The sequence below is a fragment of the Podarcis cretensis genome (assembly GCF_951804945.1).
Source record: "Podarcis cretensis genome assembly, chromosome: 1".
Classification (NCBI taxonomy): domain Eukaryota; kingdom Metazoa; phylum Chordata; class Lepidosauria; order Squamata; family Lacertidae; genus Podarcis; species Podarcis cretensis.
In genome coordinates, this window is record NC_137170.1 from 87,727,123 (window position 1) to 87,743,167 (window position 16,045).

The 16,045-nt window shown below is 46.1% G+C and overlaps 2 protein-coding genes across 10 annotated transcripts in view; one reads left to right on the plus strand and one right to left on the minus strand.

The window, feature by feature from the left end:
• Positions 1–3,387: 3,387 nt before the first annotated feature.
• ZFAND2B (zinc finger AN1-type containing 2B) lies at positions 3,388–15,620 on the minus strand. Of its 5 annotated transcripts, none has more exons than XM_079971396.1 (10): positions 15,491–15,620; positions 14,804–14,909; positions 11,064–11,158; positions 9,550–9,681; positions 8,401–8,552; positions 7,991–8,095; positions 7,701–7,776; positions 6,199–6,275; positions 5,515–5,602; positions 3,388–4,705 (listed from the first exon to the last, which is right to left on the minus strand). In XM_079971396.1, exons 2-10 carry the CDS (start codon positions 14,856–14,858, stop codon positions 4,667–4,669), a joined length of 819 nt encoding a protein of 272 aa, XP_079827522.1. In that variant the 5' UTR covers positions 14,859–14,909; positions 15,491–15,620; the 3' UTR covers positions 3,388–4,666. The 5 variants fall into 5 exon arrangements, with proteins under 5 accessions (XP_079827522.1, XP_079827524.1, XP_079827521.1 ...); XM_079971398.1 differs by having other exon boundaries at positions 15,422–15,538; XM_079971395.1 differs by lacking the exon at positions 15,491–15,620 and adding an exon at positions 15,208–15,331 and having other exon boundaries at positions 14,804–14,912.
• Positions 15,598–16,045, plus strand: part of TTLL4 (tubulin tyrosine ligase like 4) — a 28,664-nt gene continuing 28,216 nt past the window's right edge. For 4 of the 5 annotated variants that reach the window (XR_013837499.1, XR_013837500.1, XM_079971262.1 and 1 more), the window contains exon 1: positions 15,598–15,735. The gene's annotated coding sequence lies outside the window, so the exon portion shown is untranslated. The remainder of the gene's footprint in view (positions 15,736–16,045) is intronic. The other variant, XM_079971260.1, reaches the window with a different exon arrangement.

Sequence of the window (16,045 nt, forward strand, 5' to 3'; positions counted from 1 at the left end):
TGAATGTGCTTACCATTTGAGAAACAGAAGTGACACCTGTTTTATTCTTGTAGTCATGATAGGGATTTAAGTGAGTCTAAAATGTGAAAAAAAATGGAGTTACCAAACTCTCTTGTGTAGGGCATCCAGGAATGTAGCCATTGTAAAGCATGGAATTAAGAGCAGTGTGCAAGAGAGGGGGAGAAATGTTTATTTCTGTTGTGATGAGTACATTAACACTTTGTTGCAGCACTGCTGGCTGCTGAGGGGGGCATTAACAAAAGTAGAACCTCGCTTTCAGAAATTGAAGGTCACCTCCAGAAATCAATAGACCAAGAGCATTTCAGCTTGACAGAACATCACAGCACAAAGGGCAATTAGGATGCAACAGGGTTGGATTTTTTTAAAGTATCAAACTCTTTTTTTGTTGTTTAGAAAAGAACAAGTGCAGCAATGCCTCTGAAGTTAATGGTCTATTGCAAAGTGCAATGAACTTTCCGACCACAAATGCAATAAACCACTTAAGTCTCTAAAGTGAGTTGAAGGGTTCCCCCCCCCTCTTTCTTTTCACAGCAAGAGATTACCACTGATAACTGATTTATTTCTCTCAGTATTTAAAATAAAGATTAGTGGCTGTTGTTTCTGGTACAACAGAAATCAAATTATTGCTCATTAACTTAAGCATTGGATTTGAAATGTCCAGTGTTACAGTAATCAGAGTTGACCCTGTCTTCCCTTGATCTTTAATTCTCACCTTCTGATGTTGAGAAACTTGTCAAAACAAAATAAAAAAATTCCTTCCAGTAGCACCTTAAAGACCAACTAAGGTGCTACTGGAAGGAATTTTTTATTTTGTTTTGACTATGGCAGACCAACACGGCTACCTATCTGTGAGAAACTTGTGTGTGTTTATAGGCTTATCACCTTCTGCCTCTATTTAAGTAATCTGGGACAGGTGTTGGCCTAGGAAATTAGAACAATTTTGCAACCAACTTGAAAGTCCCTACAATTGTCTTTCCTGTTGGTTCAAGTAGCAATTTTCCACAATGGTTGCTGCTGCTGTTGCCACCAACATCTTATGACTTGGTCCAGTAAGTCCAGGAGGGGCCCTGCATTCAGTCACAGAATTCCTGAATGTTCCATTCACAAGTACTGCAGTAATGTGCTGAGAGCTAGATGTCCCAGCAGGCAGAGCCAGGCTGGACAATGGTCAGGGATGATGGGAACTGTAGTCAATAACATATGGAGGGCTAAATATTATTATAGAATGAACATGCGAGCAGGATTTGAACCATGGGCAACAGAAGGGATTAAAGATTATAGTAGTTTTGTTAAGGTTCAAGAGACAGAAGACAGTGCAGCAGAGGGAGAGAAACAGAAACACCAGGGAAAAGTGGGTAGGAAGTTGGGGGGGGGGAAATGGTTTTATTATGTGTGTGAATTTTTAGAAAACTTCAGAAAAAAAGAACATATGGAGGGCTACAAGTTATCTACCTATGGCGTAGAGCTATAAGGGAAGTCAGATAGGCTTTTGGATGCATAGGGGTCATCCCCCACTTCATACAGTGAGGGGGCTTTGTAGATAATGCGATGTATGAATAGTGGTATAAGTGAATCTGGCAGCATTAGGAAGTGATGCATCAAGTGGCCAAATTGACCCCATTGCAAATATGCACTTAGTGTTCCTTTATATACAGCACTGATGATGCACCCGACGTTAGTGTACGAATTGGACACCTCTCAACGTTTTAGGCCAAACCTGCACCATTTAAGATGCAGCCAGCCAAACACAGCCCATCAACTGCCTACTGCTGCCTCCCAAGTGTTCTGCAGCCTTCCATTTCTCCCATCTCAGGAAGGCAGGAAATACAGATTTCAGTCCTTTGAAGGTTTGCCTTGGATGGCAGGTGGGCTGGATTCAGCTTGGTGCCTGCCACGTCCTGAAGGCTTGTTTTAGCTCAAGGTCATTTTCCGTTCTCTAGGCAGATGCCCTAACTATGCTGCAAATGACAGCTGCTGGGACCATATCCCTGCATCCGCCTGCTCCATCCTTAGATAACATTGCTACGCTATGATAGTTGCTGTAAAATATCAAAAAGCTTTTTGTTTAATCATTCCCCATTCCTGGCAATTAAAAATATTGAAAAGCTTTATTTAAATTCAATGTTTTATATATATATATATATTGGCTAAATTAACTTTATTTTAAACAAAAAACTTGAGTTCAAAATAAAAACCTAAAATGTTCAAAGCTTACAACTAAGTTGCACCAAACACAATGGGCCAATCTAACATTGCAGTATTAAGAATGTTCTCTGTGCAAGTGTATCAGCTTGCCAGATGGAATGATCCCCCCTCTCTCACTGTTCTGGGGGTTCTCCTGACCACCTCCAGTGCTGATTTTTGGAGGCACAGGAAGGGAACCCCATTGCTGAGAACTTCTGTTGAAGCGTTTCACTAGGTAAATCACACCCCCAGAGCTATGTAAGAAAGAAAACCAAACACAGCTGCCACCTGATACTTCAGGTGCACATCTATGTACAAAACAAATATAAAAACAAAATATTGCATTGATTATTGTGGGCTTCCTACTGGATCCAGGGTTATCTAAGGCATGAGGAGCCAAGAGATGCCATCCTAATCATCCACTGAGCCATTTTCCAACTGCATGCTATCCAACTATCTGAGCTATGCAATGTGTTCAGTTTCAAGTTATGAACATATACAACTCTACCACTGAAAGAGCATTGAGAGCTATTGCCCAAGTCCTGAATGAACCTCATCTTGCCCACTATAAGCCCTTGCTTATGAAATTTTAGAAGGCCCTTGCAGCCCGATACTATCCATGCCCTTTTGTTCAATTCTAAAATTTTACTTTCAGATCAGCGTGCATCAGCCTTTAAGCAAAACATCTTCCTTAGTATCCATGCATGCGTACAGAGAGAAGAAAAAGAGAGCAAGTCTGGTCTTTCAGCATATAATATTGAGTTGCATGACCAAAGGATTTGAACTAGGCTTTTAGGTTGCATAAAGGCTCTCTTTCACTGCAAATCAATTGATTTTATTTCTTTTGGCAACCAGATAATGTGCATGCTTGTTCTGGAAGTGTATGCATTTCAAAATAGAAACTTGATTAAAAAACAAACAACTAGAAAATGTTGTTACCATAAATCATGACTTAAAAATTGCCTGGCGTGAAGTTAATCCCCCTAGACTAGTCTACACGCTTTGCCATACTACTCCTGAGCAGCACAGGGGGACAGTATGCTAGAATTGCTATTCCCACTCCCAAATGTTGAGCATTTTCTTAGAGAAATCCAAACTCCTTCCCACCCACAACCATCTGGAAAGGATGAACGTATTGTATGCTCTCCAGAAAAACAAAGAACATGAAAGCAAAGGACAAGCTGGTTCTATCTGTGACTTTATTGGCTCCCACCAGCTTTCCCACAATGCCCTGCCTTCACATCTTTCCTCCCACAACACTGGAGGTGATAATAGCAAAGGCACAGACTGCTGGATGATGCAGTGGCCCCTGCAGAGGGAGGGACTTTAATAATTGCTGCAGAGCATACAGCTGAAGCCCAAGGCTGTAAAAAACAAACTTTTTTTTATACATCTGGTAGAAGACAGTGCCTGATCAAAGCATGCATCAGACAGAATAAAGACATCCATGTGGTCACTGAGGTATGGGTGCAGCTTGGGGCCAGCCAGCTTTGCCAACATGCAGTCTAAGAGAAGCTGGCCGTCTACTGGAAGCAGAGATCTCCCTTCCCTAGCATTACAGGGCAGCCGGTGGACGATCGGTCGGTCAAGGCTGATCTTTGGCAGACGTTCGGAGAAGGGTGCTGGCAGAAAGAGCCTTAGTCAGGAAACACAGAGAAGGGGAGAATCCTGACACGCCTTCTCAGCAGGGAAAGGGATTACATGGAACAGGCCCCAGAGATCTCGTCCTTTGCTCGCTGTGACTATCACGAATCCCACCTCTTCCTGGAGGACTTGGGCGTTGCATTGTGCTTCCCATGATTTGAATGTCCCTGCTGTTGCTTCTGACGCAGCAGCAGCGCCAGTATTTGACAGAGAAACTGTGCAAGAGCAGCTTTAGAAAGACATCTCCCCACCCACAGCTTCCCCTAAACAGATAGGTAGCAAGAGGAAGCCCAGCAGCACCAAGAATAAGGTGGGGAGAAAGCTCTCTACAAAGCGTTTAGCACCACCTACTGTCCAGCTTTGGGACTGCCACAGTGGGGGCCTCTCTTTCAAACTCCCCACAGCTGTAGGACCTTCCCCCACACAGCTGACAGTTTGAGGTTTAGCCCGACTGATGCCAATGCTGCCGGCCACCCCACTCCCCCTTTGCACTGCTGTGGCCTATGCCAGCCACGGCTCTGGTGGAAAGACTGGGAACCCTACCCCAGGGCTACCACTTGCTCCATCCAGGGGGAGAAATACTGCCAGCTACCCCAGAAGGTGTCTGATGGTCACAGTGCAAGGTGACAACAGCTGTGTATCAATGAGAGAGAGAGAGAGAGAGAGAGAGAGGGGACTATGAGGACCAGGCAGGGAGTTCAGCCTTTGGTTCATTGTTAGTAGTCCTGAGGGAGCGGCAGAAGGAGGTAACCCAGGTGGGGACAGAAGAACCATGGTGACCAGGCACGATCCACGTGCTGATAGCGTCTCATTGTGCTCAGGACAGACAGCAGTTGGAGGGCTTTGTGCTTCGAGCCTAGGAGGACACAAATATGCTGAGGGTAAGAACAGCCAGAGAGGGCAGCACATCCTTCCCTCCCTGCCCAACAAGACCGGACTGGCCATTTTCTACCAGAAGAATCTTATACCACCCCACATGCACAAAGCACACTATTTTACATTCTATGATTATATATAAAATGATGATGGTGGGCATTATTCTCTCTCCTGTTTTGTTTTAAGCTGTGAAATCACGTTGTCTAAAACAAATAAACCAAACTTGTATGGATATATTTATCAATGATATTATTTCTAATATATATATTAAATGGTTATACTTAATTGTTCACTTGATATTTTGTGAACCGCTTTGGGCACCGTTTTGAGGGCAAGTGGCGTAAATGCAAGTGGATGCCGAAAATATATTGCAAGGAGAGAGGGAAAGGGCCATTGTTCTGTAATCCCAATTTGCAAACAGGACTGGTGGTCAAGGGTTAGATTTAAATCTATGTGAAAAAATCTGCAGTGCACAAGTCTGCCTGACCCTTTGGGATACCTGCTTCTCCCCAAGCTGGGCAGTGTAGTTAGTTAACCTACTCCTCCCTGCAACTAAAAGCATTTACCAAACCTAGGAGCATCCAGCCTCCAGAGTTCCATATACAATAAAAGCTGATAAGAAAAGATCCTAAAGGCAGCTGATCTGATTTGGGCTCTAGTTGGTTGGTTTGGCTTTGGACTTCCTTGATGAGATTGTCCTCTTTTACTCACAAGGAAGTAGATTGGCAGAGTCTATGTGCAGGAGGAGAATCAGAAACGACTTTGTGGGAATTGCCTCATCTTGCTCACCTGTTGTTGCTGCTGCTGCTGCCGCCGGTATTCCTCCTCGCTGGCCGACAGGGCCCGAGCCAGTGCAAGGTCTTCCTCTTCCTGGGCGCTGTTTGAGACACAGGACTGGATGAGTCAGACATGCTGCACAAATTAGAATCTGTACCCCCCAGCAATTTCCTGGCACATTCCTCCCAAGATAGGGAGTGATTTATTTTAAGAAGAACTTGCATTCCATTTAAATAATAAAAACCTCCAAGCAGAGGTCAGTATGTTGGTGTGCATATAGTGATCTCACCACATTTAGATCTGTATTTAATGCTTTGAGGGCCTAAGCAGCACAGACGTCTATGCTCTGCCTCCACAGCTGCAGGCAGTAATGCTTCTCAATACCACTTACTGGAAACCACAGGAGGAGAGTGGGGTCAAGCTCGGGTCCTGCTTGCTGGTTTCCCACAGGCATCTGCTGGACTAGATGGGCCATTGGCCTGATCCAGCAGGCTCTCCTTACACTCAGAGGACTGGAATTGATGTCAACAGTCCTCTGGGCACATGAATGTTAACACAGCCTCCCCCCCTCCAACTCCATTCTCCGCCAGAGAGTCTCCCATATATGCAGATTCCAAGCAGGCAGCCTGGCACAGTGGCGCCAGTAAGATCTTGAAGCCAGCTGATCTCTGCAGGGCTGGCGCAACCATGCTGTACCTGTGGGGTTGTGGTTGGGTGGGCACTGCCTCTGCTAGGGACATCTCCAAGGCTCGCTGCAGCGCTTCCTCCTCACTCTGAAACACAAAAGCAGATTCAGCCTGCTGTGGAGGAGGCTAACAGCCTCAGCAACTTGCAGCTTATAGGTACAGGGCAAAGCATATGCCAAGACCAAACTAAGCTTCCTGATGTATATTGTACCCTACGAGGTATAGTTTGGTCAGAATTCAGTATACACTTCCAAGTGAACACTAAAAACATTACTTCTGGTAAATGAGCCACCGCAGCTCCTAGAGGGCCATGAACATTTGTGCCCCAGACTTTTTAGACTCATCTACCCATCTACTATCAAACCAAAGGGACGCATTGGTTGCAAGGTGTGAATTTTCTTTCAGCTCTTCTACCCCACTGTGGAGGTTTTCACTAGAGGGAGTTTGGGTGGGGGGAAAGGAATTTTTACCAGCTTTCCCCTTTCCCCTGCAGTCACCAGTACTGTCTTTCCAACCCTCTGGAGCAGACTTTCTCGAGGCCTAGGGGAAAAGAAGAACTGCAGAAAATCACCTCCCCCACTTCTGGCCTTGGGTGCATCCAGTTAGCAGAGTGCCACAGGGGACAAATCTGGACCCAGCCCACCCTGTCCCACCGCAGCGACCACTCACAGATGCAGATTAAACAAAGGACATGAAGCGATATGTCCACTTGTAAGCTGAGACAAGGCTTACAAGGGAAGGCACCCACAAGATAATACATTATTTCTCTCTCTGTTTCCTGACTTCTGGGGTTTCATTTGTAATTCGGCTTAAGATTTTTGTTCTCACTTTTGAAGCTCTTACTTATTTGCCTCTCCTCCTGATCTGTCTTTGGTTCCCTACTGCATTCCATTCTGAATACTTATACACGACTCTTCTCCTTGTTACACCCAGGATTTCTTGTCCCAACTACCACCATCCTTTTTCTCAGGCTTCTTTTTAACACTAGAACGTTTTTTCCTGCAAATATTCATGGTTTGTTGTTTCTTTACAAATAATAATTTCTTAAAATGCATTTCACCTGTTTCTGCCTGTCAGCTCCAACCCACCCTGCATTTGGGTCCTTTTAAACCTATTTGATTTCTAATATTTCTAGGTTTATATTCAGGGAAAAAACCAATCTGTGTAGCTGACAATGCTGTATATATATATATATCAGAAGTAAGCACCATCAATTTCAATGAGGATTTAGGATTGCAGTCTTAAAACTGTTTTCAGATTACTGTCTTAAACCAGGAAACACACAACTTTGTATTTCTGTCTTATTCCCATTTTTTCCTGCTTAAGACTGCAAGCAGTTTTGCAAGCCATTTGTTTTCTCTCATGTAAATAACCCAGTATATTCTGGAATGAGATCCTAACAACATATATCAGCTTTGCAGCCATTTACCTGGAGAGTGGCATATGTGCAATGGAAAAGGCAACAGCCTGTGTTTATTGGTGTAAATGCCCAGTTTGTTGGCCAGGACTTACCAATCCATTCTGCAGGGCAACCACCGGAGGAGATATGCTTTGTGGCAGAGGAGGTGCTCTTGCCATCTCACTGGCCCTGTGTGCAAAAAAAGATGTCAACTGTCACTACTTGTGAGGCATGTAAGATGGAGAGGGAAAATCCCCAGGGATAATCCACCAGGGTGCCTTGGAACGTAACCCCTGCGTCCATTGGGAGTTGCCTGTGCAATGCTTCCTGAAGCTGTACGGTAGGCTTAGCTGCTATAAGAAGAAAGGTTAGGGGACAAAGCAGACTCGGGCAGTTAATGTACCTGCTGGAGGTTGGCAGAGCTGCAGCAGCTCTCGTGGCTCGGTTGCTGGGTGTAGTGCTTGTAGGTGTTTTGGCAGGTTTTTGAGCTCTGGCAATCGCGGCACTCCTGAAACGGGAAACGCAACTCTTGGTAAAAGGAGCACTTCTCTCGCCATTGCAGCAAGCCCTCCCCCCTTCCCCTGAGACTAGCAAGAATCCACTCCAGCACTATCCTTTCACGCTCAATGTGAACTGTTGACCATCAACATCTGGAGGGCCACAGGTCCCCAACTCGTGTGCTGGAACAACCAAGGATGGGGAGGAAACCACTGTCTCCTGAAGAATGCGCACCAGCATTACTGCATGGCTGCAGGCCTATGTCTGGCATATGCCAAGCGTTTTGCCCAGCCCTGCCCTCTGTCCCGCCTTTACCCTGCCTTGGAGAGGGAATGCCCAGGGCCAGCGCAATCATGATCCAGTGGGTGCCGGTGCTTGAGACAGAAGTTGCCGTGACACTGGTCACACAGAACCTTCATCATCTCTCGTTGCTTGCAGCCAGGCCTCTGACACTTGTTGGTAAAGATCTAGGCAGATGGACACAGTTGTGATTCAAGACAGTTGGGGGGGGGGAAAGGCACCCAGGACACAGCTGCTTTCTAAATGCATACAAAAGACCTTTGCTCGTTGCAAAATGACCTCTTTGGGGCGCAAGTCTGGGCAGTGCGCATGGAGGTTCTGGACTGCCCAAATGACAAGGAAATGCTGAACTGCAAGCCTCTAACCAATGAGAAATTACATCCGAATTACGGTAATCCCCAAGAATGGGCCTCCAGATGCTGCTGGACTACAACTCCCATCATTCCTGACCATGGCCATGTTGGCTGGGGTTGATGGGAGTTGCAGTCCAACAATATTTGGAGGACCACACATTTTCCCCCACCCCTGCTCTTCTAATTTGGCTAGCCCCAATTTGGCTCGTAGCCAGTCTGAACTCTGCAGCCAGACTAAACTCACTAGTGCTACTCAATTTGGATGTACAGCTCGTTCGTTATCCCAGCCCTTCAGATACCCTCCAGAGAAAGACCCACAGAAATCCCAAGCTGTGGTTGCTCACAGTTCTGCCATTGAAAGGACCCCTAACCATCTGGACCATACTGCATAGGAACATAGCAAGCTGTGTTATATCAAGATGATTGGTCCATCTAGCTGATTGACTGGCAAAGACTCTGCAGGGTTTGGGACAGGGGTCTCTCCCAGCCTGACCTGGAAATTACAGGTACTTTTTTGTAAGAAAACACACATTCTGTCACTGAATAATGGCCCCAAACCTGCTTGTGGAACCCAGAGTATGCTGACTTCAGGCACATCAGGCACATCAGATTTTGTGTGTGTATATGTTTTAATATTATTTTATAAGGAAATAATTTTATATTTCTATATGCATAGAATATTTCTATAGGCATAGAAAAACACAAAATTAAGGTTGCATCCAACTGTTGTATGTCTACCTATCTGATTCTGATGGACTTAAAGCAACGTGTCCCACAAGAGGCAGCAGAGAGGATGGATGAAGCCTCTTACCTTGCGCTTGCGCTGAGCTGGGTCTGATTTGCAGTCCTGGTCAATGTGTGCTCCCACCACAATGTCAGGCATCTCTCCCCGCTTGACAGGGATCGGGATGCTGCAGAGTGGGCACACGGGGACCTGCACATCCTGGGGACAGAACAGATAGAGAGCAGGTTACACAATGGCCCCTGGCCCACTCAATATGAGAGCATACTGGATGCTGCAGGGTCTCCTCATCTCCTAAGGTGTGCTCCTGTTCATGGTTCCAGAGGGCCGTGCCTTCCAAGGAGAGTATTCTGTTCTCCATCCGCCCCCACCCCCCAATCTCCATGTTTATTTTTTAACTGACATTCAAACTTCTGTATCTACTGAGCAGGTGCAGTTTTCACTGGCTGTTTGGGGAGATTCTTTTGGCCACTGGGATACTGTATAGATAGATAGATGATAGATAGATGGATGATAGATATATAGATACATGTAAGGTAAAAGTAAAGGATCCATTGACGGTTAAGTTCAATCAAATGTGACTATGGGGTGCAGCACCCATCTCACTTCAGGCTGAGGGAGCCTGTGTTTGTCCACAGACAGCTTTCCAGATCACGGGGCCAGCATGACTAAACTGCTTCTGGTGCAACGGGACACCATGACAGAAGCCAGAGCACATGGAAATGCTGTTTACCTTCCTGCTGCAGCAGTACCTATTTATCTACTTGTACTGGCATGCTTTTGAACTGCTAGGTTGGGAGAGGCTGGGACAGAGCAATGGGAACTCACCCCGTCGTGGGGATTTGAACCGCCGACCTTCTGATTGGCAAGCCCAAGAGGCTCAGTGGTTTAGACCACAGTGCCACCCGCATCACACACACAAACACACTTCTGAAATCTTCAGAGTTCCCCAAATAATTTATTTTGTCCATCAGTGGCCCTGTTTTAGTTCAATTTCTGTTGTCACTCACCAACTAAGTTCACTATTAAAGAGAGTGAACACCATCCCATTAAAATGTAACATCCCATTACAGGCTCTGGTTGGCATTGACCCATGACAGGGCCTGCTCAGTGGTGGATCTCCACTTGTGGAATGCCCTCCCTGCTGAGGTGTATTTGTTTCTATCATTACTAACCTTCAGAAGGAATTTTTAAATTGTCCTGTTTACTCAGTTACCTGATCCTGGAAGCTACTATTCCTGGCAACCCTGAAATCATTGGCTGGGAGAATGTTGATTGTTTCTAAACAGCTTTCATAATGTTTCTAATTATAATTGTTTAATGATGTGTTTGCTGCACAGGGAGCCTTTGAACGAATAACTGAAGTAACAACAACAACAAACCAACAGTCCCAATAAAAAGCACTTCCAGAAAATGCTCAGATTTTGAAAAGAAACAGCTTCCTCCACAGCAGGACAAATTCCACCCTTTGGCGTAGATAAGGTCAATGTGTTTCATGAACGTGGAGAGGGCATCTATACCTGATTACCTGATGCGTCAGAGTGCCGTGAGCAACCATACTGTCCCCTCCAAGTTTCACTTACCTTCTTGTAAGCCGAAGTGCAGTTGTGATGGGCGTAGGCAACATGGTCAGTGCAAAACAGCTGTTCACAAGCATCACATTTCAGGGGGAGGAAATCTGAGGGGCAGGAAAGGACAATACAATAAAGAGTTGCAGCTGTCTTCTCTGCAGCCCTACACAGGACTTGCTAGGTATCCTTTATTTTAAGGGTACGTGCCAAGAACACACTGGATATGCAACCTCCCAAGAGCATACTGGAAAGGTAAGAAAAGATCTGAGCACAATGCCGATGCCATAGTAACTGATGACTAACACAGACTCAAATATGTATGCAACTAGGAAAATAAGATGCAGGCTACCCCCTTCTGCAGCCCCTGACTGCTGGGCTCAAGTAACAAGCTAATATCCAATTCTCCCCAGGTCTCTTTAAATAAAGAGAACTAGGAAAAAGCTTCTACAAATAGGACAGGAAGAAAGTGCATTTATTTTTGTCTTATCGAGAAACAGAGCCAGAGCCAGATTGCATGGCAGGTGGCTGAGTTGGTAGAGAAAAGCCTGGTGTGCAATAAAAGACTGTGGACAACTAAGCAAAATGTTCTCAAACATTCACACATACACACACCAAGTTCTACACAGTAGGATGGCTTCTACTTCAACAAACACTGGGGTGTGTGAACCCCATTATCTAATCTTCCTTGGCACAAACAGTGGGACCGGTTTCAAAGCCCATCTGCATAAGAGGGCAGTTTACATTTCATCCTAGGTAGCACCCCCAGAAGGATCCCAATCCCTGACCGTAGGCAGTTTCTTGCATTGGCATGATGGGGTACAATCCTTTCTGTCTGAGGCATGCAAACACAACTAGTATTTTCTAGCTAAAAAGCACCAGTGTTAATGTTATTATCTGGGATTCCCTGAAGCTAGACAGATTGGTCTTCTTGTATGGGAGAGAGTGGCTGGGTAAGGTAAAAGTGAGGAAACCTGTGACTCTCCAGATGTTGTTTGTCTCCAACCTCCATCCCATCCCCAGTCAGTGTGGCCAATGGTTAGGGGTGGTATAAGTAGCGACATATGAGGGAACATAAATTTTCCATTCTTGGCATAAGGGATGTGTTCATAGGAGACAGGTAGCAAAGGAAGCTGCCTTTATACTGAGTCAACCTAGCTCACTGAAGGGCAGCGACTCTCCCAAGAGTTCAGATAGAAGTAATCTTTCGCAGCCATATCAGAAGATGCCAGGAATCAAACCTGGAACTTTCTGGATATTTATTTAAAAATTTATATACCGCTTAATCATTAGCATTACTAATAAACCATACAAGAAACAAAACAATAAAAATGGATAATAAAACTTAACATAAACCCAAACACTACCTTAAAGTATCTGCTGGGATGAGAAAGTTGCAAACACATGTTTGTAACAGGAGCAGGAAACCAGATTTTAAGAAATTGTATTGAAGTAATTTGGTTTGATTTGTAATAATTTGGAAAAATAAAAAATAATTTAAAAAAGCAAGTTTGTCATATGCCTGAAGTTCAGCAAGAAGAGTGTCTATCAAATCTCAGTTGGGAGGGAGTTCCATAAGCTTGGATTCACTATAAGGAATGCACAGCTTCTAGTAGTTACGAGACATGCATCTGAACCACGGAAGACAACCAACAGAGACTCCCTGAAAGATTTCAGTGATCAGACAGGGATGTAGGGGACCAGCTAATCCTAGACCCAAGTAGCTAAGGGTCTTGCAAATTAATACAAGAACTGTGCACCTGACCCAGTAACATGTAACAAGCTAGTACACATTTTTAAGCACCAGGGTTATGTTCCTGCCTCCATCAATAGCCCACCCATAGCAGTCTGCAGCAGCTGCAGCTTCTAAACCAAGCACAAGGGTAGCCCCACAGGTAGTAATCAAGAATTGAGGTTATCAGTGCATGAATTACCACAGCCAGGCTATCCCTATCCAAGAATGGCTATTGTTGATGCACCTGCCATAGCTGGTAAAATGTACTCCTAGCCACTGAGGCAATCTGAAACTCAAGTGACAAAGATGGATTGGATCCAGGAGCAGCCACAAACCTGTTGTTTCAGAGGGAGAGTAACTGGCAAATGATTCATCTCTCAGACACAGGAACCATCTATCCACAGTACCTCCATCTTCCCAGGGTTTAAGCTCAGTTTATTTGCCTTCATCCATTCCACAACTGCATCCAGACAATGTTCCAGACCAAACACAGCCTCTTGTGACTCAGATGTTACGGAGAAACAGAACTGCTCCAAACAGCAGCAGAACCATGCCCTGTGGCACAGCATAACAAAAGGACCATGGGACAAAGATGCAATCTTTCAGTGCTATTCACTGGACATAGCCCTGTATGCAGGAATGGAGCCAATGTAAAAAGTGCCTCCAACACTCATCCCACCATGCTGTTCCAGGAGGACACTGATCAATGGCTTCAAAAGCCACAGACTGGGAAGCAGAAGCACAGGCGCATTCCACTTGTCCTGCTCTTAATACGGATCATCTATCCAAGTAACCAAGGCTTATTCAGTCCCAAAACTGTGCCTGATTCCAACCTGAGATGGATCCTGATCGTCTGCATCCTCTAGGAACTCCAGTTCTGTTCTGCCATCACTCTCTCTGCCACCTTGATCAATAATAAAGCAGATGCTCTACCACTGAGCTATGGCCTTTCCCTTAAAGGTAGAGCTAATGAAAACAAAAACAAAGACTGTGCAGTGTGCTATGATCATTAGCACTTGCTCAATTTCTTCTGGGAATGAAATTTATGCCATTACTTTAAGCACTGAAGCAACTTGGGACACTAAGATCATTTATAATTTGGAAAATACCATGGGTGCGTCTCCATAGAGATGCACCTACTCACCTGTTAGCTTTTTACCAACACTAACACACCACCTAAATGGAGGCAAGCCCTTTTAACATGTTGTGCTCCACATGTAAAAGAATATGCTGGAGCCATCACGACATGCTATCCAAGCTGCAACATACTACCAGCATAACTTGTGCATGATGACAGAAACTATTTCAGAAATTTTCTAGCTAGTTCCTAGAAGTTATCAGTACTTACCAAAACAAGATATGAATTGTTGAGAAAACAGAAGCCCTTGAAAAAATCAGCACAAATCTGCCTGCTAACACTTTCATGAACTACAGCTCCACAACATGCTCAAGGTTCATTTCAGTGGAAAATTTTTGGATAGTGTGCTTAGCTTCAAAACACATCCCTTGGCTGAAGGGCAAATCTGACTCAAAAACAAGAATTTTGATATTCAGCCCCAGAACACACACTCGTAAACAGACGCAGAAAATCCAGGCTCCCACACTCAGTAGTACAACCTGTTATGAAACACCACGCTGCTCTTTGTATTGGGGGGTAGAATGGAAGAATTCTGATGACTGTATCTGTGTCACAGCTGCAAACAGAGTTTTGCTTGTCACCCTCTTTTAGTGGCTGTTGTTTACTGCCTACCTTGGCACAGTATTTCGTCCCTCCTCACCCCACCCTACCAGTTTTTACCTTTGTCCACTTAGCTCAGAACTGTTTGCACAAACTTCCAAAGACTCTCCATGATCTGACAGGAGCCTTTCCCAGCCCAGAGTCGAGGGACTGAACATGAGAACTTCTGCCAAACTATAATCCTTCCCAATCCCAGTCCCTTGACCTCAGTTTAGTTCCCCAAGGAGATAGAAACCAGGAAGGGAGTCCATGTGAGGCATGCAGCTAAATACAGATTCTCACCAAGGCGCTTGCAAGACGGTTCTGAGCAGTGGGCACCTAAATCTGGAAACTCCATGGCGCTGCAACGGGGCTGGAGTCAGCGAGGGATGAGGGGCAATAATCCTACCTGCTGGGGGAAAAACAGGATTAGAAACTGCGGGATCAGAGCACAGGAGGGAGTTTTCACCAAAGGAGGGAGGAGATGCCGCAGCACCCACGGGGGCAGAGTGAGAAGAAAGAGGAGGAGGAGCTGCAGCACCCATGGGTGCTTCAGCAGCTAACGAAGGGGGGGGCATAACACCCAAACGGTGTGGAAAGAGAAGGGAGAACAGCATTGTCGAATAAAGATAAGCCACATAGCAGGAAGGAGGAAAAATAACCCATGAAGAAAACAGGAGAAAGCCGGGAGGGGGACAGATCAGTACCAAAAACAGCAGGTAGACTCCGCCTTCTCTGCTGCAAACAAGGAAACCTTGGCTCTTCCCACCCCACCCACTTCCGCTCCTAGGCTCGGTGACGTCATTTTGCAAGGCCCATATGGCCATGCTATGGACATTCGAGAAATTCAATCAGACATTCCTTGTCACTAGCCCCGCCCCGCCCCCCGCCCCCGGGAAGGAGCCCCGTTTGCCTTAGAACCGCGGAATGTTGGGAAATGTAGTAGAACGCTGGACGCGCTTCCTGGAGCCGAAGCCGCCTTCTACTCGCCTAGAAGTGGAATGGCGCGGTGTATGATGGTAGCTGAAGTCACGCGTTGCGTAGTTCCCGCTTTTTCCTTATGCCGGGCAGTTCCGTTAGCGTCCCTCATACGCTTGAGGGGAGTGGGGCGGGGTGCGCTTGAAGCCTCCGCACGCGGCATTCTGGTCCCGCCTTAGCCGGAAGTGTCTCTATGGTGACGGCGGGAGGTTCGGGTTGGGCTAGAGGGGGCCAAGCCACCGCCCGCCTCGGAGCCGGTAAGTGGGGAATGGGGCCCCGTGGCGTCGGGTTACCGCTCGCCTGTCCTTCCCTTCCCGTCTCCCTTCACGAGGGTGTTGGACTCCGCGCCCAGGCGTCCCCAGTCCTGCCCTAGAGCGAGAGTTACGTGCCGGGCTCTTGTTCTCAGGCGCTCACACGAGGCGCGAGACGACACGCGCTCCGGCGACTGAGCTCACTCGAAAGGCTCGCGCCCTCTAGCGCCTTTTCTTTTTGGCCCCAGGCAACGTCGACACGTGGGGACCGCCAGTCGTCCTCCCCACATCCCCGATGGTGGGTTGGGGAAAGTTA

Excerpts from the sequence above, each read along its gene's own strand:
- ZFAND2B (XM_079971396.1), bottom strand. The coding sequence starts at position 14,858 with ATGGAGTTTCCAGATTTAGGTGCCCACTGCTCAGAACCGTCTTGCAAG. Across the intron at positions 8,553-9,549 it reads CAGCTCAGCGCAAGCGCAAG|ATCTTTACCAACAAGTGTCA; the intron begins GTAAGAGGCTTC and ends CCATCTGCCTAG. Across the intron at positions 5,603-6,198 it reads ACCCAACCACAACCCCACAG|CGCCCAGGAAGAGGAAGACC; the intron begins GTACAGCATGGT and ends TGTCTCAAACAG.